The sequence below is a fragment of the Micrasema longulum genome, unplaced genomic scaffold (assembly GCF_059751315.1).
Source record: "Micrasema longulum isolate JH-2025_06_02 unplaced genomic scaffold, ASM5975131v1 h1tg000919l, whole genome shotgun sequence".
In the NCBI taxonomy this organism is placed as follows: Eukaryota; Metazoa; Arthropoda; class Insecta; order Trichoptera; family Brachycentridae; genus Micrasema; species Micrasema longulum.
Genome location: NW_028278110.1, coordinates 75,616 through 98,824, shown reverse-complemented (window position 1 = coordinate 98,824; position 23,209 = coordinate 75,616). Strand labels below are relative to the sequence as shown.

General features: G+C 32.9%; 2 protein-coding genes across 2 annotated transcripts in view; one reads left to right on the top strand and one right to left on the bottom strand.

The window, feature by feature from the left end:
• Positions 1–5,619, bottom strand: part of Mipp1 (Multiple inositol polyphosphate phosphatase 1) — a 49,652-nt gene extending 44,033 nt beyond the window's left edge. Inside the window, exon 1 of the mRNA XM_088231791.1 lies at positions 5,479–5,619. The gene's annotated coding sequence lies outside the window, so the exon portion shown is untranslated. The remainder of the gene's footprint in view (positions 1–5,478) is intronic.
• A 7,603-nt stretch (positions 5,620–13,222) lies between these two features.
• On the top strand, positions 13,223–22,470 carry eIF3b (eukaryotic translation initiation factor 3 subunit b). The gene is made up of 9 exons (XM_088231788.1): positions 13,223–13,401; positions 13,607–13,925; positions 15,434–15,620; positions 16,920–17,146; positions 18,374–18,550; positions 19,232–19,811; positions 20,853–20,971; positions 21,334–21,596; positions 22,178–22,470. The coding sequence occupies exons 1-9, from the start codon at positions 13,275–13,277 to the stop codon at positions 22,270–22,272; spliced, it is 2,094 nt and encodes a 697-aa protein (XP_088087914.1). The 5' UTR covers positions 13,223–13,274; the 3' UTR covers positions 22,273–22,470.
• Positions 22,471–23,209: the final 739 nt, after the last annotated feature.

Sequence of the window (23,209 nt, the reverse complement as noted above, 5' to 3'; positions counted from 1 at the left end):
ATTTTTGATGTTGTCGATAATGCTTTTCTCAGTCTTACATCACACACGGAATATTAATAATGTTTGCTAACAATGAAAGATAATGTTGAAAAGCGAAAAGAGGTATAAATTTATAGAAAAGGAAAGGGTATAAAAAACAATTTTAAAAAAAGCACGAGTACCTTGCCAGGGCCCGTATCACAATGGGAAGTGAAGATTATTATCTTCAATTGTCTATAAAGTAAAATTAATTTTTCACTATGAAAAATTTAATATGCATACATTAAAAAAAAACCTATTTAATTACAGGTGACCGACTAAGATATTTCAAATTTCCATACAAATACCCACATTTTTATAAATAAATTTCGATTTTCCTAAAGTGGTAAAGCAGGAATCCAATTTGGTGCCTCAAACATGGTAACTAATGACCAATTAACAAAACGACTTATTATTTTATGTTTTACTTTTGCACAATTACAATTTTCGTAAGCAGACAGAACCGAAGGGCATGTATGACAAGATGTATGAATGTGGAAGAGGCTAGGATTGTATGCCAGGATAGACGTGTGTGGCGATCCATTCTCTCTGCCTACCCCTGCGGGGAAATGGCGTGATGGTAGTAGTAGTAAACTTATGCCGTTAAACGTAATTTTTAATAAGTTGCTTTCAATTCGCTTTTCTACGACGATCATTATTTTCATACGAGTATTAATATTGTTTATGATTGAACAATTGTTTTTATTTCAATGTTAAACACACCGCAACTTATATTTGAAAAGCCATTGCATCATAGTGTATAAAGAAATCTTAAGTTTTATCATTTAATAATTTTAAAAGTGAAAATTTCGCGTGAGAAGATAACGTTATACAAGAGAAAGTAAATTTTGTAAGACAATAGCATTTATTCAAACAAACTGAACTTTTAAAAAGTAGGTAATTACCTTAATCTATTTGATAAAAATAATATAAATTGTGTCTCGGAGTTATAATGCATGTAAAAACGATGCATAAAGCACTAAATTCTTCATTAGTAAGGGATAAATTTTCAGTTGTGTACCTTTATATGAGCAATAGGGAAATATCACATACTACGAATACCAATAAAGAAATGTGAAATAGATTTGGAATAATCAATTGCATTTTCGAAATCAATACGGATATTTTCATGAATATTTTTTAAAATAAAATTTTTATGAAACATGTCTTTAAAAAACGCGACATGTTTGGCCTTGTTTAAGTTGACTAGAGACGATGTTCTATTTCAATTTAAACGGCCAAAAACAAAGTTCAAAATTTAACTGAATCATGACGTATTAGGGGCGTCAAACGCAATGGGCTGTTTTCGCGAGAATAAAATTATAAATTTGAAAATATTTTTTATGCCACTGATAAGTACAATTTTTTTTTACTCCACAGAATTTCATAAACCCCAATTAATTTAAAATTGAAAAAAAAAATCCTCATTGTGATAAGTTGCTAAGAGTGTATCATCATAAGTTAAAATAAATAAATAAATAACTTCTCTCAATCGATTTTCGGAAAAGTCAAAATTAATTTTTGAGTTTGAGTGAGGAAGTTCAGTGCTATGCGAAATTGGAAGTAAACAATGTTTGCGGTAAAAAATAGAGCATTTAATGGTAAGACGAAGTTTTTCTAAAATGTATGAAAAAAAAATTACTACTTAAAATTACTTCACAAGTTCTTCTCAATCAACTGATAATAGAGTGTTGTGGTAGACTTTCGGTTTACAGGAAGCCAACCTACTAAACAGGATAACTCCCTAAAGAGAACTAGTGACGTAACGCGCGGAGTAATAAAAAATAACGATACTTTAAAAAATTGTTGTGATACGATACATATTTTTTTTGTACTTAGTTTGATTGTTTATAAACATACATAAAAATAAAATATATTCTCATTGTTATTATGTTGTGATGAAAAAAAAACCTGAGTCCGGGCGGATGAAAAATGCATTTCCGTTTGAACTCGATGACTGCTCTCAGGTAAGTCCTGAATAAGGAAATCGAGTCGAGATAGAGTGGGACTGATTTTTTTTATTTTAAAGGATGAACCCGCTTAGCCTCTATTTAGAGGCTTGTCAGCAGGTGGGAAAGAGAAGATATGGAAGAAGGTGATGAAAAATACACCACAACACCCAGACCAATTAAAAAAAAATCTTTCTTGAATTTTTTTCTTGCAACTAGCGGGAATCGAACCCGCGACGTCAATTTCACAGTTAGCCGTCCCACAAACTGCGCCACGGCAAACTATTTCTTAACAAAAGTTTTTTTTAATTAATATTTTCGTTTTTTCAAATACCCATACTTTTTTTTTGCTCGCGTGATTGCTTGGTTTTTATTTTGTCTTAAATGTATTTTATTTTGTTACGATTTTTATGTCTATTCGTAATTTCTTTTTTGTTATTGTTTTGTAATTTCCCTCTTTTCGTTTACCCAATCCACATTTTTTCAAAATCTTTATTTTATAATGTTGTATTTATTTATAAAATAATTCTTTTTTATACGGTGAAGTTAACTCTTTACCATTTAATAATTTTACAGTAAACTTATTACATTTCCATACGCGATTTTTTTTAAAGAGAAATACTATAGTTCTTATTATTTACTCAAATATTAAAATTTTCAGACCAGTTGTGGTAGAGCGGGATTTGAACCTGGGACCATTGAGTCCACAATACTAAAACGAAAACACAACCCGGTTCGATTCGGATGTGCAAATGACACACTGATCAAGCAAATACTAATTGCACAAAAAGCATTAATAAAAAATATCTTAAGAGTCCCAATCAGAACTAGCTCCCTCGGTATATTTGAAAATCTTAATCTAAAATCTATAAAACAACTTTATGTAAAAGCTTTGTTACTATACGCACGTAAACATTATTCTCTACCTTCCGTTACAAATACAATAGTTACTAGATACTCCACCCTGATGGTGCAAAAAAAAATTAAAAAAATACAACCTTCGGTCAAAGAGGATTGGCCTACTACTCGGTTAAAGTGTACAATCTACTTTTATTTAAGGACAGTGAGTAAGTTCTCACAATATAAAATTGCTTTTAAGAAATGGATGGTGGAGGTGGGTTGCACACGGATCGATGAGTGGATCAAGCCAAATAGGTAAAATGTGTGTACTGTTTATGAAATTTCTTATATTGGTCTATATAAATTGATTATGTTTTTTATGGTTATTTTAGTTTTTTATTGTTTATTATGTTAATGATAATTAGGTTAATTGGATTAATTACGTTTTTTTTATTTGTTGTTATTATGTTAACTTTGTTAAATCGCTAATCTTAGGAATGTTTCCCATTTTGTAAAAGGTTTCCCTCGACACGGGACACCCCAGTGAGGGAACATTATTCCGTATAAAAAAAGAATACAAACAATGTAAAAGTATAAATTAATTAATAAAACACTTTGCTTTTAGACCACTTGAGTTGATTTCAATGCACTACTAGCTTCGAAAGTCACATTTCCTTCTATTTACATGTGTTATTATAAACTAAACACAAATATACAAAAAATATATATCTAGGCACTGACATGAGTGGAAGGAGCTAATAAAGCGAGGGTATATAACGGATATTTTGTAAGTAATGGTGAGGGATGATATAATATTATTAATTAATGTTTTTGTAGTTTTTCTAAGTTATTGATGATTTTATTTCATCATGTTTTCCCATTAAGTTAATGTCAATTAAATCAATAATATTATTGGAATTACTTAGAAAGTACAAAGTTAGTGTTAATATGTAAAGCTTTTGATACTTTTTTTAACCTATACTAGGTACATATATTTCGTTAATTTAAAAAACTTTTTCATTCTTGTAATTTTTTAACATTTGCACTCTCATATACGTACATGTAATTTTTATTTTTTTATATTTTTCAATTTTTCTTTTTTCTTTAATAGATAGTATTATGTATATATTATTTTTAATTCATTTCCATACCTTGTATTATGTTTATTTTGTAATTTTTTAAACTTTTTTATACCCTTTTAATTTGTAGTGTATCATAATTTTTATTTTGCTTTTATAATGCTAAAGTTTAAAATTTAAAAACGTTTGTAAATAAATATTGTTATCTGCATAATATGTTTTAAATTTGAAAAAAAAAAATAATTTAAAAAATGAGAAACTTTAGTCCTACGGGAAATTGGATACAATAAATGTTTTCTTGCGCGCGGTAAAAATTGGAGCATTAAATTGTACGGCAAATGTACTAAAAAAATAAATAAAGGAATACTTTGAATGATGTCACCGGTTCATATGAATCAACCTATGATATGACAGCTATAGGAGATTACCGGTTTGTTTAATAAGCGGAAAAGAACCTCTGACGTCACACGCGGAGTTTTTTAAGGAATACAAAACTTTAAAAAATCGTAGCTCTGATAATAAGATGTAAAAATTAAAAACAACTACAGCACAACATCATTATACTTACAGGGGAATATTTTTCTCTAATGAAATGAACAAAGATACAAGTACAAGTACAGTCAGGAATAAAATATATTTAAGAAAAAAGTTACATTTATAATTCTTCTTTATGTAGCACTGATTAAAAACATCGTTTGTATTTTTTTTGTAATTTATACACGTTATCCTAAAAATATTATTAATTAAAATAAAATAAAGTATTGTAAGACGTCACTCCCCATTATGTACAAAAGAATTGTTTATTTCTTTTACGTAATGGGAAACGTTAATGTAAATATATGTATTTAATTAATGTAAAAAAATGTATTTAGTTGTAATATTGTATTTTTATTTGTTATCAATAAAAAATAAAATTATAATATCGTAAATTGTTTTTTTTGGCTTAGTTTAAAATTCTATTAACAAATAAAAAAAACCACTGAACTTCCTCATTCTAAGTGTGTGAATCGTCAATTTCAATTTAATAATGTTTTCACAAAGATTTTTATTCGATTGAATGCAAAACAAAATTCCTTAGATATAGTGACATCATCGCCACTAGGAACATAAATCTAAAACCCAAATAATTACACATACAGTTAACGCTGTAAACTTCTAAAACCTGTAATTCATACATCAATGGATCAAAACCACAAACATTTTATCCCTCCCACTTCTTCAAGAACCGGTACCGCAAAATTGTGCTTAAGAAAATCTAAGACACGTTTTGTTATTAACTTCCAACTTTCAACCGATCAAAAGAAATGCAATACCAAAAAGTAAAAATAATTCCAACAAACAGATTCCAGATCGATTTCTAAATATAATATAAAATATTCTCACCAGATTTCTACCAGAATCTATTTTACGAACACAATAACAAAAAAAAACACCTGCAAATTAATAAACAAAAAAGAGGCGTGGATCGGTTCGCGAGTACCTGCTTAAACTAGGTCGAAAACACAACACAAAAGACGAACACAAAATTAAAAAAGATGTATCAAAACATTTTTCAATGCGGCAATATTTTTCAGAATTATTTTTGAATTTACCTTTTCAAAATTTGAAGTTTGAATTGGCGCGTAAAATTGTGGCGCGCAACCCGACGCGAAGAATGACGGCAAGTTACTAAGTCGAATACATTCACACTCCGAGTAGATACTTCTTCGTATCGTTTGTAATGGCGGCACTGTGTCGAACAGAGCGCGCCAAACTATTTATCCTACGGTACAGGGGTTTTCAGAAAATGTAGTACTTTCACATTGAGAAAATTCGTTTCTATCGTTTAATCTATTTATTCGACTTGCATATTATATTTTGTAATGAAACGCTTGAATTGTAATTTTGTACCTGTCATGTGCAGAAGAAATTTTTGCGGTATCTGTACTTAAAAGAGTGTGGATATTATCCTTTGCTCTTCCAAACCGACTTTTTACTGGGGATCCTAGGCTATCAGTCATAATGGAGGAGGAGGGACGTTCATTTGGGTGTTCACTTTTTCCAGGTGATCGGTGGTCGCATACATAACTCAGAAATTCTGATGGATGTACGTCTGTTCGTACCTGATAAATCTCTTCGACAAAGACAGCATCGATTATTTTACCTACCACGATGCAGAACCAACCTGCCAATGGTTATGCCGGTTGGTAGAGCAATCTTGCTACTTAATCGCATCGCCTCGGATGTCGACATATTTCACGACAGTGGGCCTTCCCTTAAGAAAGCACTTTCTAACTTTTAGTTTTTCTTTTTATATTTTGTTATATTATTTTAATAACATAACTATTTATTATAATTTGTGATTTATTATTGTATTTACTTTATTTATTAATTGGGTTTTCTTTTTGTAATGTTCTAAATATCAGAATAAATTAAAGCCCTCCGAGCGTATACGAGTATAATGAATACATAAAGAAAATATTTTACTATACATATTAGGTTCATATTTTTTATGAATATGCCGATGATGCGGTTATAATTGACAATTCAGTCAGGGGTCTTCAGCCCACTGTAGATAGCCTAAATGGGTACTCCGCATGCATGGGTTTAAAAATCAATATTGCAAAAACCCATGTACTGTGTAACACTTCATGCCTTGATTTTCAAAATCCCCTGGCTCTGTCAAACCAAGTCATTGAAAAGGTCGAGAGTTTCAAATACCTGGGAGTATATTCTACGGAAAATGGCAGCATTCAAAAAGAACTTATAGTGCGGCTGGGAATAACAGGCGCCACATTCAATAGTATGAAGGTTATCTGAAAATCAAATATTTACTCAGTAAAAACCGAATGCCGCCTATATAACGCCGGCATAACACCTATTCTCCTTTACGGATGCGAATCGTGGCACCTCACTAGGGCCTAAAGCTGCGAAATTCTGAGTTTTGAGAATAGGTGTGTCAGAAGAATCTTGGGTGTGCGGTGGTTTGACTTTGTAAGGAATGAAGTAATAAGAGAACGGACGCAGCAAACTCCGGTGACAACTGTCATCAAGCGGAGGCGATACAGTTGGCATGGCCATGTACTGTGGATGCCTCCTGAGAGCCTTAACCACGCTTGCCCACTTTACAAGGCATCGGGTTCTCGACGTCCTGGACGTCCACTGCTGACTGTTCCGTCCGCAGTTTGTGTCAGAACTACGGGACGTTAACCTGACTTGGGAAGATGCACAGAAGCTGGCAGCCAACAGAGATGCTTGTAGAATCTTTGTGGACACCATATGCTCCATTCATGGAGCGGACATGGAATAATGAAAAAATTTTTTTTGAAGCACGGCTGTTTTATCTTTATTAGTAATAAATTAAATGATATATTATTTTACAATGAAATAATTAAATTTGAAGGAATATTTTGTTTTTTTCTGAACACCTTATCGTGGTACAGAGCTTCATCAATAAACCGTTGCGCGTTGCATGACATAAATCGGCGAGAAATATTTTCTCGGTCCCATTTATACCTATACTATGCAGTATGTACGTGGGCAGGTGAGTACACAGTATCTTACCTACCGATATGACAGGTAGGAAGGTATATTAGGTACGCGTAGCTGGCTGCAAACAGTACGTATTGACAAGTACTTGGTTGTATTCAAATATTCCCCGCATGATGTGATGTGAAATGTGAACAAATCTCGATAGAATAGAAAGAAACAAGTCTTTTTCACGGCCGAGTTGTTCAGTAGCTCAATCATAAATATCTATCGACGTGCTTAAAAACATGCTAAGCATTTGAGCGATCATTATGAACAATAATGAACATGCTTAAGTTATCGCAGTCATAAGTCAACGCGTGTGTAATCAATAAGTCAACGCTCGTGTCGGTTTGTTTTTGGTTTTCCTCGTAAATAAACACAGATCACTGGCGAAAATCGGCGTTTACTATAAAAAATAATATAATATGTTGCATTTGCAAAATAGTAAAGAATATCTAGTACAAAAAAGTAAAAATTAAATTACAATCACTATGGCGACTGCTTTTCTTGACATTTGGCTTGCCAACCGCTGCGCCGGCTAAAAACAATAAATAGCATGATAATAAATAAATAAAAATAGCAGTTTTGGAATACTTTCCATATTTACACCGATGAAATTCAAATATGGGATTGCGCAGCAGGATTATACGTCGCGAAACGTAAATATTATGACATTTAATATTAGGTATTCACGGATGTTGCATTGTGATCGCGAATACGATAAACAACCATGGTGATTAACTGTTATTACGTCGCTTATTAGCACGTCGATAGTTATTTGTTAACACAGTTATTTTAACAAATAAAATAAAATAAACATACAAAACAAAAATGAATGAAAATAATCAACCTGCAAGGAAAGAAAGAAGAAAAAAAATGAATGATTTTTTGCATAAATCAGCGGTCTCAACATTTTCAGCCATTGCTCGAACAGGGGTGAATGGATCAACCCGCAGTGGCTTGGAGAGGCGTGTTGTTGGAGCTTTTCAGTAATAAGACTTTAAAAAAAAAAAAATTTGTACATTGGCGGGCTTATTGTCAAATTGAATTTTGTTCTGTTAATGTAATAGTTTTTTTGTGTATTTGCAACTAACCTATTGTAATGCAAAAAATAAATTATTAAAAAATAAAAAAAAATTCGTCTTTAGTTATTGTTTTTATTAGGTAAACAAACAGTATGTACAAAATATACTGACGAATTATTGTATTAGAGTGTAGGACACCCACCCTGTGCATGACTAAAACTGTGCATGACTGTACTAAAAACATTGTTTACGCTGAAGACAATTCAAATTATGTTAAATAAAACAAATGTATAAGATAAGAAATGAAATAGATGTATAAAAATAAAAGTTAATTAAATATGTGCTTCTCTTAATTTTTCTTTGACTTTTACTTAAATTAACGTCCATTGTTATGAAAAATATCAACCTCGGTAAATCTATAGTTATATTTCTCACATATTCTAGGCATTGTAGACTTTTTAAATAGTTAGTTGAAGCGTTGTCTCGTTGTCTGGGTAAAACAGAATACAAAAGTGAAAGCTTTATGAAAGGAATACCAGGAGCCATATTTGATGAAAAATTGTGATGAGAATGCAACTCTCATTGCGTCGTAATACCATTTTATGGCGATGTTGAATACTCGCTAGGCTTCTGTTATGTGAATGTGTTATAAAACAATCACCGACATGACTAACTTGTGGTTCTTTGCGGCTTTAACGAGTAAATAATTGACATTGTTCGTCGGGTTTTGCGAAATATGTATTTTGAAAAACAAAATTGTCGTTGAAATTCTTGGAACTTTCAGTCATCAATTATATATACATGCTATTGTGAATAATAATTATTTATTCTTCGCTCGAATCCCGTATTACAAATTGATACATGTGCAGTCTTATGCGAGGGTAGGTTGAAAATTAATACATACATGCTTGTAAAAGGCAAGGGAAATAACCTTCTGAAGCGCGCTGGGTGACATGTGGAAGTAACATTCCCTCTCTGTAGGCATGCGCAGGTTTGAAGGCGTTGCGTTTAGTGTAATATGAGAAACGGGAGTTTGGATACGTGTTCTAGTGTCATCGAATTTTTAACTGCAGAAAAAGTGACTCCTATTGAGGTTCATCGTCGCGCGTCGTTTAAAAGCTGTTGATACGGATTCATGTAGTGAGTCATGGGTCCATCATAACGACCCAGAAGAGAGACAGAGCGCTGAATTCACACCCGTCTTCTCCTCAAGCGACAAAGTTCAAAACACAATCATCCGCAAAAAAACTTCATTTGGCTGTGTTTTGAGATGCTCATCGAGTTTTATTTGACGGTAAATTATTCTTAGTACATACAGACTCTAAAACATCTCAGACGTCGAGTTTGTCGTGTTAGAGGCAGCCTGGCGTCAATAATCTTGCAACATGACAACGCTCGTCCACACACCTCGCACGCAATTGAAGAGGCTCTGCGAAACCTGAAGTTAGAACTGATTCCACAACCTCCTTACTCCCCCGACCTTGCGCCTTGAGCCTTGCGATGTATATTTTTTCCCTCTACCCAAGAGAGGCCTAAAGGCGTATCATTACATCTCGGACAATGAGGTGAAGGCAGCTATCAAGTCCTGGATTCGAGAAAATTCGGAAGAATTTTTCAGTGACGGAACAAAAAATCTTATTTCACGTTGGGAGAAATGTGTAAGGCTTAACGGTGACTATGTTGAAAATAAATATATTATTTGGAAGCTTAAGAATTGTACTTTAATGTACTTTTCGCTTGATCTTGCTATTTGTTTTTGTTCGTGTTCTACTAGCATGTGTGCATTACTTTTCAGCCTACCCTCGTAACTTGTTTTAAAGCAGACATTTTTTACGTTGGGGTGGACCAATGAAAATACTACTATAATTTTTTTATTAATTTTTTTATTTGAAATTTATTTATAAACTCATCGAGATGACATTCATTAAATAAAAGAATTATTCTTTTTTAAATGCATATTCTATTGGTAATGATATAATTTTTAATATCTTTTTTAGAGGTTGTCTGAGTCATTTGTTTAGTTTTGTTTGGTAGTTCATTTTAATTTAATTTTAGCCTCTGGTTTAAGTTTCGAGTCTTGACTGTCCTTGTCCCGTTTTAAAATATTTTAGGTGATACCGTTTTGATATTCTCGTATTATGCCGTGTTAACTAAATAATTTTTCAAGTTTAAGTTCTTTGTCTACATTTATTTATGAATACATTTTTAGTGATTCCATTTGAAAATGTTCAGTTCCATTAATTTGTTTAAATAATTCGTTAGTTGCTGTTAGATAAGGGAGATAAAAAATATTCTCGCATATATCATATATTCACAAACATATATATCTCAACTAGACTACACCAGCCCAGGGCCCCGACTACAATGGGAAGTAAATAGAGTTATCTTCAACTGTCTATAAAGTAAAATCGAATTATCTGTAGGAAAATTTTGATATTTGTAAGATTATTTTTAGAAACATGTTTGATTTCAAAATGTTACGAACAAAGATATTAAAAAATTTCATACAAAAATACTCATTCGTACTTTAGACAATAGGGAAAAATCACATACTTCGAATACCGATAACAAAATATATGAAATGAATTTAGAACAATTAATTGTATTTTCAAAATCAATATGGATGTTGTGGAGAAACGTTTTCATACATAAATGTAAAAAAAAAGAAATAAAAAAACTTTGCAAGAAAAACGCGGTGGGTTTGGCCTTGGTTGTTGTGACGTCAAGATTTGTGATAATGTTCTAAACAAATTTCAACGACCAGGAACAAATAAACACGAATCGTGACGTATTAGGGGCGTGACCAATGGAATGACCGTTTTTGCGGGAATTCAAAATTACAAATTTAAAAATATTTTTATGCTACTAATAATCAGATTTTTTTACTAGACAGTATTTCATAGATCTTTACTAGTTTTTTTTTTATTTTTTTAAAGTGGTATTTCCCTATTGAAGATAACTCTGTAAGCTTCCTATTGTAATACAGGCTTTGATGATGAATATATGCAATCTTTGATATTGTTATTATGAGGATGCAATACAAACATGGAAAAACGTAACAAATACATAGTACTCCGGTAAAAATTTAGGTATATTATGTACACTTGTACGGCGAGCGATTAGTTTCTGTTTGTTTTTATCCTTACTTCACCAAACATTTTTTAAACCTACAATTTGGATACATTTTTAAAGATTCAGTTCTCGGATTAACACTGAGTTTGTATGAGAGCCGGTCATACTAAAAAGCGTGTACACACGCTCAACATTTCACGTCAAAGGAAGTAAAGTATTTTTTAATGATTTTATTCATTTTCGCAAGTATTTTCTAAAGCTTTTATTGTTTCTGAAAACTCTCTGGCGGCATTTAAAAGGTTAAAGCGTCATTGGAATGTAAATTGTGATATTCTAATTTAGTTAGATAGGTAGGTGAGGTAAATACACTGTTTATCCCCTTTAAAAATAAATACATACTTAATATTGACGTGAATCATTTGATGACTTAATCTTAATATTATAATGACTGTAATATGTCATACTATAGTGACATAAGAATATTGTCAAAATTATATTAGGTATGAAAATAAATATTAGGAGTAGGTGTGGTGGTTAAAGAGGAGAATATTATCATAATTCCATGTCCGCTCCGAAGTTGAAGCATTTGGTATCCACAAGGAGCCTCCATGCAACTCTATCGGCTGCCAACCCTTTGCGTCCTCCCAAGTCAGGTTCTCGTCCCGAAGTTCTGACATAAATTGCCGACGAACAGTCAGCAGTGGACGTCCAGGACGTCAAGAATCTGATGCCTTGTAAAGTAGAAAAGTGTGTTTAAGACTCAGGAGGCATCCGCAGTATATGGCCTAGCCAACCGTATCGCCTCCGCTTGACGACAGTTGTCACCGGAGTTTGCTGCGTCCGTTCTCTTATTACACCATTCCTCACTAAGGGAAACCACCACATACCCAAAATTATTCAGAGACAACTAATCTCAGAACTCTGCTGTTTTGCTGTTTTGGGCCCTAGTGAGGTGCCACGATTCGCATTCGTAGAGGAGAATAAATGTTATGCAGCAGAATATACGTGTCTAAACTAAATTGATTTGAACAATGTAATAAAATAATTATTATTTAGAGTATATCTGTTATTTTGTTTTTGTATTTAATGACTCGTGCCCTGACTTGCCAGAAATAAAGCCTAAGCTAAAAATTTAGTAAATAAGTAAAATAATTATTTACTAAAGACCCGGTGGAATAAGTAGAATAAATAATAAATAAGAAAAGTGGACAAAAATATATTTATAAAAAAAAAACAGCCTTCTTAGAACTTAGATTTTACTAAATGTTGATGATTTTAAGCGATATTTTATTTCTCTCTGACAGATTCAATATTATACAATAAATCAGCTAACAATCTTCTTGCTACTCTCTCAACACCATTTGTTGTATTTTTATCATGTTATTAGTAGGGAAACAAAGAGGATAATTAAGCATTAAAAATTATTTTAAAATGCTTAAATAATAGAATAGGAATTTAATTTAGGGAGTTTATATTTAACTCATTATTCTCGAGCAGAGTTCATATTAATAAAAAAATACGCTGCAAAAAATGTAGCAGATTGTTAATTTTTTCCGTTACTTTCATAAACTTTTAAAAATTGGCGGGTTTTGGCGCATGCCTTCATTGGTTACGTGGGGGGGTAAGTACTATTTAACATTTACAGAGCATAATGGAACAATTTGAAATTGCGTACATTACCGAACAAGAAATTACCAACATAAGGAAAGTTGCCGCGACCGCCATCTTTCTTTCGAGCAGACATATGGCAAGCTTGCGGCGCTCCACGTTTTCTCATCGAAATGGCTAAGAAAAAAAGTGATGATAAGGCAAACCAGCCTGCAGAAAATGAGCCAGCAGAAATCAACTACGATGAGGAACCAGATTTTAGTGATCCCGAGGGGTACGTCGACGATATTGACGACGAAGGTACGGCGACACATTTGTCTTTTGACAGGAAGCGTTACAGTTATCTCTTATTTGCTCTCGTCATGCCTTCATAAATATCTGTTCGGGTGTTTTAACCGGCGAGATTCAAGGGGTTGTTCCATATCAAAATATATAGGTTTATAATATTGTGAAGTGGTTGTGCTAAATTAAGCTGATGTGTCATTTAACCTAAAAATTCTTGCAGAGCTCCTCGGCGATTTAATAGAAACAAAACCGAAGGAGACGGATGGCGTGGAGAGTGTTATTGTAGTGGACGGTCTGCCGCAAGTTGGCCCCGACCGTCTGCCCAAGTTGCAGACTGTGATCAACAAAATCTTCGGAAAGTTCGGAACAATAGTGAATACTTTTTATCCCACTAAGCCGGGTTCTGAAGAGACGGCGGGGTATATCTTTTTGGAATATTCCGACCCGGTGCACGCTCAAGAGGCTGTTAAAGCATCAAACAATGTAAAGTTGGATAAATACCATACGCTTCTACTTAATTTATTTACTGATTTTAAGAAGTAAGTACTAATTTTAATATCAGATACTTAAATCCATTTATAATATCTCACATGGTTATGTTGTCAAATTTTGTATTTATAGATTTGTTTTTCCTTTATAAACCATGCTATAATATTTAAGTCAACGTTTAACGATGTATTATAAAAGTATTTAAAAAAAAACTGAGATTGTGCCTATTCTAATTATGTAATAAATACAAAACAAAGTTGTGACTGACAAGTAATTTAAGCACACTTGAGAATTTCTACTAGAATAATATTCATTTTCAAACTTGAAAAACGATGACCATGATAATTCAGCGTAGAATTCAAATAATGGGGTGTCGCACCGGAGTTATAATAATGCCATAAGTCCAAAATTGTCATTGTTGAGTTAAATATGCAGAAATGTTGCTAAATATATTTTCCATGCGCACAATCAATGGCATAATTCCCAAAAGAAATAATGTGGCCTGTAAAGCAAAAATGTCAATGTTTTACTTTTTAATTTTTAAATCAAATTCAAGAAATGAAAGTGGCGGAATGATCATTATGCCATTGTTATTTCTGAAAACATTTTTAAGTAGATGGCACAAATGTGTGAACCTTATGTTGAGCTGTTGCAAATTAATGTCAGTTTAGTAGTGCGGGTGTGTGTTGCTGCTCTCCTGTAAATATGACTTTTTTTTTTTGTTGTGCCACTGTTATTTTCATGTGCAGTGTTGTTGTTTTTTTTGCATATTTGTTTGTACAACATCCGTGGATATCGATTACATATCATTTGATGTTCGCCTAGTCACATCATCTGGGGAATGCGGTAGTTTATGATGCTGTCCCGTTGAGTTTAGATAAAAATTGGCTGGTCGATATTCATGAATATATTATTTTCTTTAATTTCGAGTCGCCAATTTTTATCAAAACTTGACCGGGAAGCTTCGAAACACAGGCTCGCATTCCTTCAGTGGGCCTTGAATGTAGCCCCATCTATAGTTATCAAACTGAACCGTTAGTTCTCCCTGGTTTAAAATATATTCACCATGTAATGAACGCACATCGTTCATCGGAGCTCCACCGCACAACTGACAAAATAATACATCAATTGTAAATGAGAGTCTAAAAATACACTTTTAATGATAAGCGTGCTTGAGATGGTTGTTTAAAGTATGTTCATGTTCACCATTATTATTATTACAAAGTAACTGATGATTTTGGCTAAAGTCCTATTAATAAAGCATAAAGAAAAATTATTTTTGATGTGCACGCTAAACCTTTTCCCGAAATTTACAAAGTGTTAGTTCTTCTGCCATTGCTATTTTCTCGTGGGTTTGAAATAGGAAGATGAAATGCCAAACTCTTATTTTGGTATGTAATCCTAGCTTTCACTCGTAAGATAATTCATGCAGGAAAAATTTTGGTTCTCTATCTATCTGAAAACAAGATTTTGAGATGTCGGTGACCGACAATATATTTCGTGTATTTAATAAAGTATCTTTGTATTGTTTCACAATATTGATGTTTATTTCCATAAGGTATTCGTCGATACCTAAAGAATGGGAGCCCCCGGCACCCCAGGCTTACAGCGTCCAGTCAGACCTCCAGTATTACTTGACGGAGCCCGATGCGTACGACCAATTCTGCATCGGTATCGGCACTGGAGTGTCCCTCCAGATCTGGCAGAATTGCCATCCGGAACCTATTACTCTTCAGGACCGACCTGTAAGGCAATTTCTATTACAGTTAATGTTAGGTTCAGGAATTTTGTTTTAGAAAAAAATAAAGAAGAAAACACATTGAATTTATTTAGAGCATTAACTATTTGGTCAATATTTCTATAAAATAATTCAATATTTACCACAATTTTAACCGATTTGGCTGTATTTAAAATTAGGGATGCATCCGATATCAACATATTGGCGATATTTATACCCTGTGTTACTTTTTTTTTGCGCTGTGTAGTGTGACTATTATTTAGTATATTGCGCTGTTTAAACGAATCAAGTTTTATGGATTCTAGAATAAATAAAGCATCTTGTTGTTATTAATTTAAATATTTTTTAGCAAATGAAGGGTACATGGCTAAAACGGGCTAGTTGCATTTTTCGATTTTCGAGATACTAATGTAATTTTTTTCTCCGGAATGAGTTAAATAAAATGGAATATTAAAAATGAACAAAATATGGCTCCCTGTTTTATAAATGAGGAAGTTCAGTGGTTTTTATTTATTTTTTTATTTGTTAATAGGCTATTAAAGTAAACCAACATAATTTATGCGTCGTATTATCTGCGCTATGATTTTTTCAAGTTTTTGAAATTATTCCACTTATGTCATCTTAAGTTCTCTTCCCCCTCTTTTCGGTCAGTTCTGCTTATTAGTCAGTTGACTTACCGTGAACCTATCACAACTATCTTATCAATAAGAATTACATAGTGATGTCATTTTTACAGTACAATTTAATACTCTAATTTTTGCCTCAGATTTATTTTTTTAAATCAGATTTCCCATAGGGCTGGCCTTCCTTATTGTAAGAAATAAAAATAGGGTCACAACTGACAAAAAAAATACAATGATCGTTGCAAAGAGCTCATTTTTGTCAGATTAAACTTAAAAGTTTATTTAACACATATTTTTTAAACTTCTGTTAAGAAATATTACACAATTTGTAAGTGTTCTCATCAAATGATGTATGTATATGCACTCTTTAAATTCAATTGACAATAAAAAATAATATTTCACTTTTTTTCTGTTTAGTCAATTAAATTTATGTAAGCAACTTCGTTTGTGTCTTATTTACAGCTTACACTATCTTCTAAATTCACCATCATATTGGGATCAGTATCGCCGATACTTTTCTGTGCATATCGTATTAGCAGAACTACATACAGAGTCAATAAGTGCCCACTCAAATCATTGTTATTATCTAATTTAATTAGCGACAAGTATACATTTTTTACGGCATACGTATTTTTTTAGCTTAAATTAATTTTACTAATGTATTTTTTCCGCTATCTGTTTAGGAATGGACAGAGACGTTTGCGACGTGGTCTCCGCTAGGAACATACCTGGCCACCTTCCACTGGAGGGGAGTAGCTCTGTGGGCTGGCCCCAAGTTCTCCCAGTTCCAGAAGTTCTCGCACCCTTATGCGCGCTTCATCAGCTTCTCCCCGTGTGAAAACTACCTCGTCACCTGCTGCGCCAGCAACGACAGGCCCGAGGATAAGAAAATCATCATATGGGATATCAGGTACAACTGACTTTCCTCGGACCAGGTCCTTTTGTAATATCAATCCTATTAATGTCTTCTCCCGGTTTTTGGACTTTTTTGAACTAGTCGTATTTTTTTTTCCTGTGCTCTTTTTTAAAACATAAAAAATAAAAAAATAAACATAATAAATTAGGAAAAGAAATACAAGGATAAAGAAGAAAATAAAAAATAAATAGTACGATTTACTATTCAGAACATAATGAAACTTTACGTATATTTGTGTATATTTATTCAACGTTTAGCCAAAAAAAACAAACAATAAAACAAAATATAAAACACCTGGGCAAAGAAACAAAAATTTTAATATCCCAAAATAGTGGCAAATATAGATTACATAATCTAATATAACAAAAGAAATACAAAATATGTATGCCTAAGTTTACATTAAAAACTAAAATATCAAAACTATAATATTGTTTTGAAACTCTGTACATCTTCAGTCTTTCTTCAGATATTTGATTTATATTTTAATTAATATTTTTTTTTTAACCAGACCAGTTTGGACCAGTTACTTTTATTCAAATTAATAAATAATAAAATTGATTCTCCAAACCTACTAGAAAGACTTCCATTCCGTGTGCCATCTAGACCGACAAGACAAAATCTTTTGTTTTACACTGAAAACGCGTCAACAAACTATTTTTAACAATCTACAATACCTAGAATATGCGACCAATATAACAATATATTTACCGAGGCTGATATTTTTTGTGACAATGTATGTAAATTTAGATAAAAAATTATAGAAATTTTGAGAGAAGCAGACATTTAACATTATTTTTATATAAATATTTTTTCATCTCGTTTCTTTTACATTTATTATATTGAACATAATTAAAATTATTGTATTAAGTGTAAACAATTTTTTTGGTGTGTGCACGAGTTTCTTACACTAATATTCAAAGAAATTGGCAATATATGTGTACATACTGTTTGTTTACCTAATAAAATAAATAAATATTATTAATAATTAAAGCTGTACATTTACCTAAGTACTTCAAATTAAGTAGAGAAATCAAAATGCGTTTGGCCGATTGACACAATTTATTTTACTTCTATCCACCTCCATTATCCATTATTTATATTTTAAAAATATTGTATCTTTGCTTAGTTTCTCAATGGACAGTGGACATTAACTTTTAACAGTAAATCTTTTATTCAATTTTCACTTATCTAGGAAATTTACCAAATATTTTTGTTCTGCAGAACTGGCCAAGAGAAGCGTAGTTTCCCCCACCCCGAGGACTACAACTTGTGGCCGCAGTTCCGCTGGAGTAAGGACGACAAGTTCTTCGCGTGTATGGGTCCCGACATACTCTCTGTGTACTCTACGCCAGGTTTTGGGCTGCTAGACAAGAAGTCCATCAAAGTGCAAGGCATCAGGTGTGTCTCAATTTATCCATATTAATAATATCCACCTTGTGGTATAGTGGTTAACGTGTTTGCTTACCATGCCCGAGTGGTTAGTTTTTATTATTTTTTTAAGTACATTTTCAAGAAACTTTGCAGTACAATTTAATGCTCTAATTTTTAATGGTGCGTGAGAAAACATTTTTTGTATCCAATTTCCCGCAGAGATGTAGTTCCTCATCGGCTGTCTTCCATTTGCTTTCTTTCTTGTGCGTTGAATTGGAATTTTTAATTTAAAGTTTAAAAAATATGCAAATACCAGGAAAATGCTTTTAAATTTAACCATACTGTTTGAATTATCCAACATTTCTCATATTATACAATAAATTGTTTTTTTATTCATGTTTAAAAAAAAATCTAATGAATGTAAACGTCACCTTTGCGTATACGATAAATCTATTGATTTATTTGATCAGTTTGGAAATTTTCTGCACACGCCTGTCATTAAATATAGAATACTATAAAGAATAACATATGAATAATACTTTTGTAGATTGACATTGTGTGGATTTATTTTTTTTAATTCGTATTATGTTTTATGAAACGAGTCCATGGATGTATCAAATATTCACAATAAATGTTTCAATATAACAGTTAATAAAAAGTATCTGCTGCATCTGCTGATTTTATTATAAATATTTTTTTTTTTCACAGAGATTTCAGCTGGTCTCCGACAGATAACATTCTCGCGTACTGGGTGGCCGAGGACAAAGATGTACCTGCGAGGGTAACCCTGCTGGAAATACCCAGCCGCTTGGAAACTAGATCAAAGAATTTATTCAATGTCGCCGATTGTAAAATCCATTGGCAGAAGAGCGGAGACTATCTCTGCGTCAAAGTAGACCGGTACTCCAAGATACGAAAAGACAAGTCGGAAGTCAAGTACTCTGGATTGTATTTCAACTTTGAAATCTTCCACATGAGAGAGAAGGAGATTCCCGTAGATTCTGTTGAAATTAAAGAGTCAATTTACGCCTTTGCGTGGGAGCCCGTCGGTTCCAAGTTTGCCATCATCCACGGGGAAATGTCCAACGTCTGCATTAGTTTCTACGGAGTCAATGCCGGGCAAGCGCCGACTCTGCAGAAGAAGTTTGAGAAGAAGACATACAATCATCTGTTCTGGGCGCCATCGGGACAGTTCATTGTGCTAGCCAATCTCGGACTCACCGGAGGGGCCTTGGAGTTCTTGGATACTTATGATTTCACAGTCATGAACATTGTAGATCATTACCAGGTAATATATAGCTGCTGTTCTGTTAAAGCTTATTTTTTGCGTGAAATTTTTTTTAACAACCAATTGGATTGAGGAAAAAAGGGAAGTGAATTGTTTACTGACTAGGATCAAATTGATTTAGTTTTCAATTATTTTACACCGGACTCCCGTTTCACACAGTTTGAAAATAATGTGGTGCATTTTTTTTCAAACATCAGTTTAACAATGAGTAACAGTATACATATGAATAAAAATGGTCTTCATTTAGACAATTTAGAGTGGTTAGAAATAAGTAAAGCCACTAACCAAAAACTCCTTATAATAAATAATCAATGAAATTTAACTTCGAGTCCTCTTTTAAAAATATTTCCTTTACAATTCTCATTGTCCTCTTTCTCTCTCCTTTCATTCTTCTGTTTCTTTCATACAATATTTTATAATATAAATAGCAACGCGAGTAATTCTTAGTTAGTTCAAGTCCAGTCAAAAATGTTTTTGATATTTAAAAAAAAGTTGTTATTATTCGTTTTTGGCAGGCAGCCTTTGCCGATGCGCCTATATCTCGTGTACAGCTTTTTGTCTGCATTCTTCTTCCTTCAAAAAATCATTTTTGAACTGGTTGACTGAAATGGAATGGACTTGGCAATTTATTCCAGTCTGAAACTGCCCTGCTGGAAAGGAAGTTTTTCTTGGGATTGAGGTCGGAATTGGGGACGATAGTTTCCAGTTATGACCCTGTAAATTTGTGTTTATTTGGATTTAATCGATATATTCATGCAGGGGGCAGTCAAAGTAATTCTTGAGTAAGTTTCTATTAAGTCCCCTCTCTTCCGTCGTTCTTCCAATGATGTAAGTCCTAGTGCTTTTAATCTACCGTGGTAAGGCAGCCTTTTGAGTAATACTATGTATTTGTCACATCATGTGTCTCTAAATTGTTAGAAATGCAGATTTACAGTTTATAATCTCAGTTAAGTCTGATGGTATGTTATCTGTGATGCGTTTCTTGTTTAAATGTATCAAGATAATCTTGTGTATTAATGTTATATATTAATATTTGCGCAGATGTCCGTGATCGAGTGGGACCCCACAGGAAGATATGTAGTTACCGGAGTGTCAGCCCTGAAGTGCAAGATGGATTGTGGCTACTACATGTGGTCCTTCCAGGGCAAAATATTGAGAAGGTGAGATAACCATTTTTAAAATTGTATTATGGTAAAACCCCTAAATTACATTTATTAAGGAATCATTAAAAATGTACTAGTGGAGGGTAGTAAAAAAATTATGGAACGATGTTTAAACCAATTTTTTATCGCAACTTTTTTTTCATCATTTTCATAAATAATAAATATCTGTAAAACACAATAAACCGTCTTTAAAATAACAGCTAAAACACAAAAATGGCGGCTAAAATAAATGTCCATAAAACACATAGATAGAATAACAACATTAATGTGTTAATGAAATGTAAATGCCTAGCTTCCCAAATGGTTTCTTCATCTCTGTTGAAACACCTATCGATTTTGAAGAAATTCTTTTGTTTTAGGGTTGCCAAGGAGAATTTCACCCAGTTCTTGTGGCGCCCTCGCCCACCCTCCCTCCTGTCGGCCGTGCAGCAGAAGGAGATCCAGAAGAACCTGAAGAAGTACTCTGCCCAGTTCGAGTCCAAGGACCGGCTGCGCCTTACCAAGGCCTCCAAGGAGCTGGTGGCCAAGAGGGCTGAGCTCATGACGAAGTTCGAGGAGTACCGTGCCTCCAAACTCAAGGAGTGGGAGGACCAGAAACCTAGGAGATTGGAGCTGAGAAATTGTAAGTGGATTATCATTTTATGCAGTGAAAGAAAAATGATCCGCATTTATGCTTATTTATTTATTTTTGCACCTCAGCAGGCCATGGCCCCTACTGCAATGGGAAGTTATAATTTATCTTCAATTTTATCTACTAAGTGAAATTAAGTTTTCTGTATGAAAAGCAGAATATGCATACAATTTTTTCTTCTAAACATGTTCCATTATAGGTTACCGACGAAGATACTTCAAATTTTCATGCAAATATATTAATTTTTGTACACATGAAATATTAAAAAAAAAAAAAAACATTGATAAGTGTGCTTGAGATTAATGCATGAAAAAATCAATGAAAATGGTTTTAGTAAAAAATAAACTACCTTGAATGACGTCACGAGTTCTTATGCATCAACCAATGATAGTGTTGTGATAGATTTCCGGTTTACAGGAAGCCAATTCACCAATCGGCAGAACTCACCGTAGAGAACTTGTGGAGTAACTCACAGATGGAGTAATTTCTGTTCAATTAATAAACTTTTAAAAAACGAACTTCCACGTTCCCCGTAATTATTATTGTTTCTCAATGACTTCTTTATATTCCAGATGTTGACACAGATGAGTTGGACTCAGATACGAAGAACGTCGAAGAAGAGATGATTGAATTCTTTATTAAGGAAGAGATTACCGTTATCGAGTGAACGTCACGGCAGCTTCACGTTAAGCCTCAGTCAGTTAGCCACTGCCAACTGTTGGGGCCTTTTATATCATCGTACAGCGCGACCTAACACCGCAAGCCAACCAACTTAGTCTCCGTCAAATAATATTGTGTTTTTATAAAGGTCTTTTTCATCTGTAAGTAAATATCTTAATAATAAAAGGTCTATTTTACATTCAAATGAATTTTTCTGTTTTATTACCACGAAAAAATATCAAAACTGCAAGAGATGGAAGTGGATACTTTATAATTGTATTTATTTTATAGGGTAAACTAACAGTATGTACAAAATATATTGACAATTTATTTGTGTATTATTAGTCTAGGACACATGGGCATACACCAACAACATTGTTTTTATTTAAGACAATAATTTAAATTATGTTAAATATAACAAATGAAAAAGATGTATATAATAATAAATATAATGATTACCATAAGTACCCAATTGGAATGTGAACTTTTGTAAAAGGTATAATATACAGGTGGCCGGAGAAGTGACGTCCAAAGGAAAAAATGTAGGTGCCTCATGTTAAGGGGTATTCGAACCACCCCAATGTATGTTCTGCGATATTGCATAGTTTTCTAGTTATGATTTTTTAATTGGTTTTTGAAAAATTTTGACCGGATCGGTTTTAATTATTATTTTTTTAATTTGTGGAAGGTTTTTTTTGAAATATTTTTTTTGCACCTTATTTAGTTTAAATTGTGCTTTCACGCATAAAATAATCAACTTCGTAAGATCAATGGAACCTCCAAAAGTTTTGACCTAAAATTGAGAATTTACGTTTGAGCAAGTCAGACTTGAATTTTCAACTTTGAATTAAAAATATAAAAAGGCAATTTCATTGTTTTTGGATAACTTTGAAAACTGCTCTAGGCTCTCAGCTTTCATAATAATACAAAACAAAAATAACCTA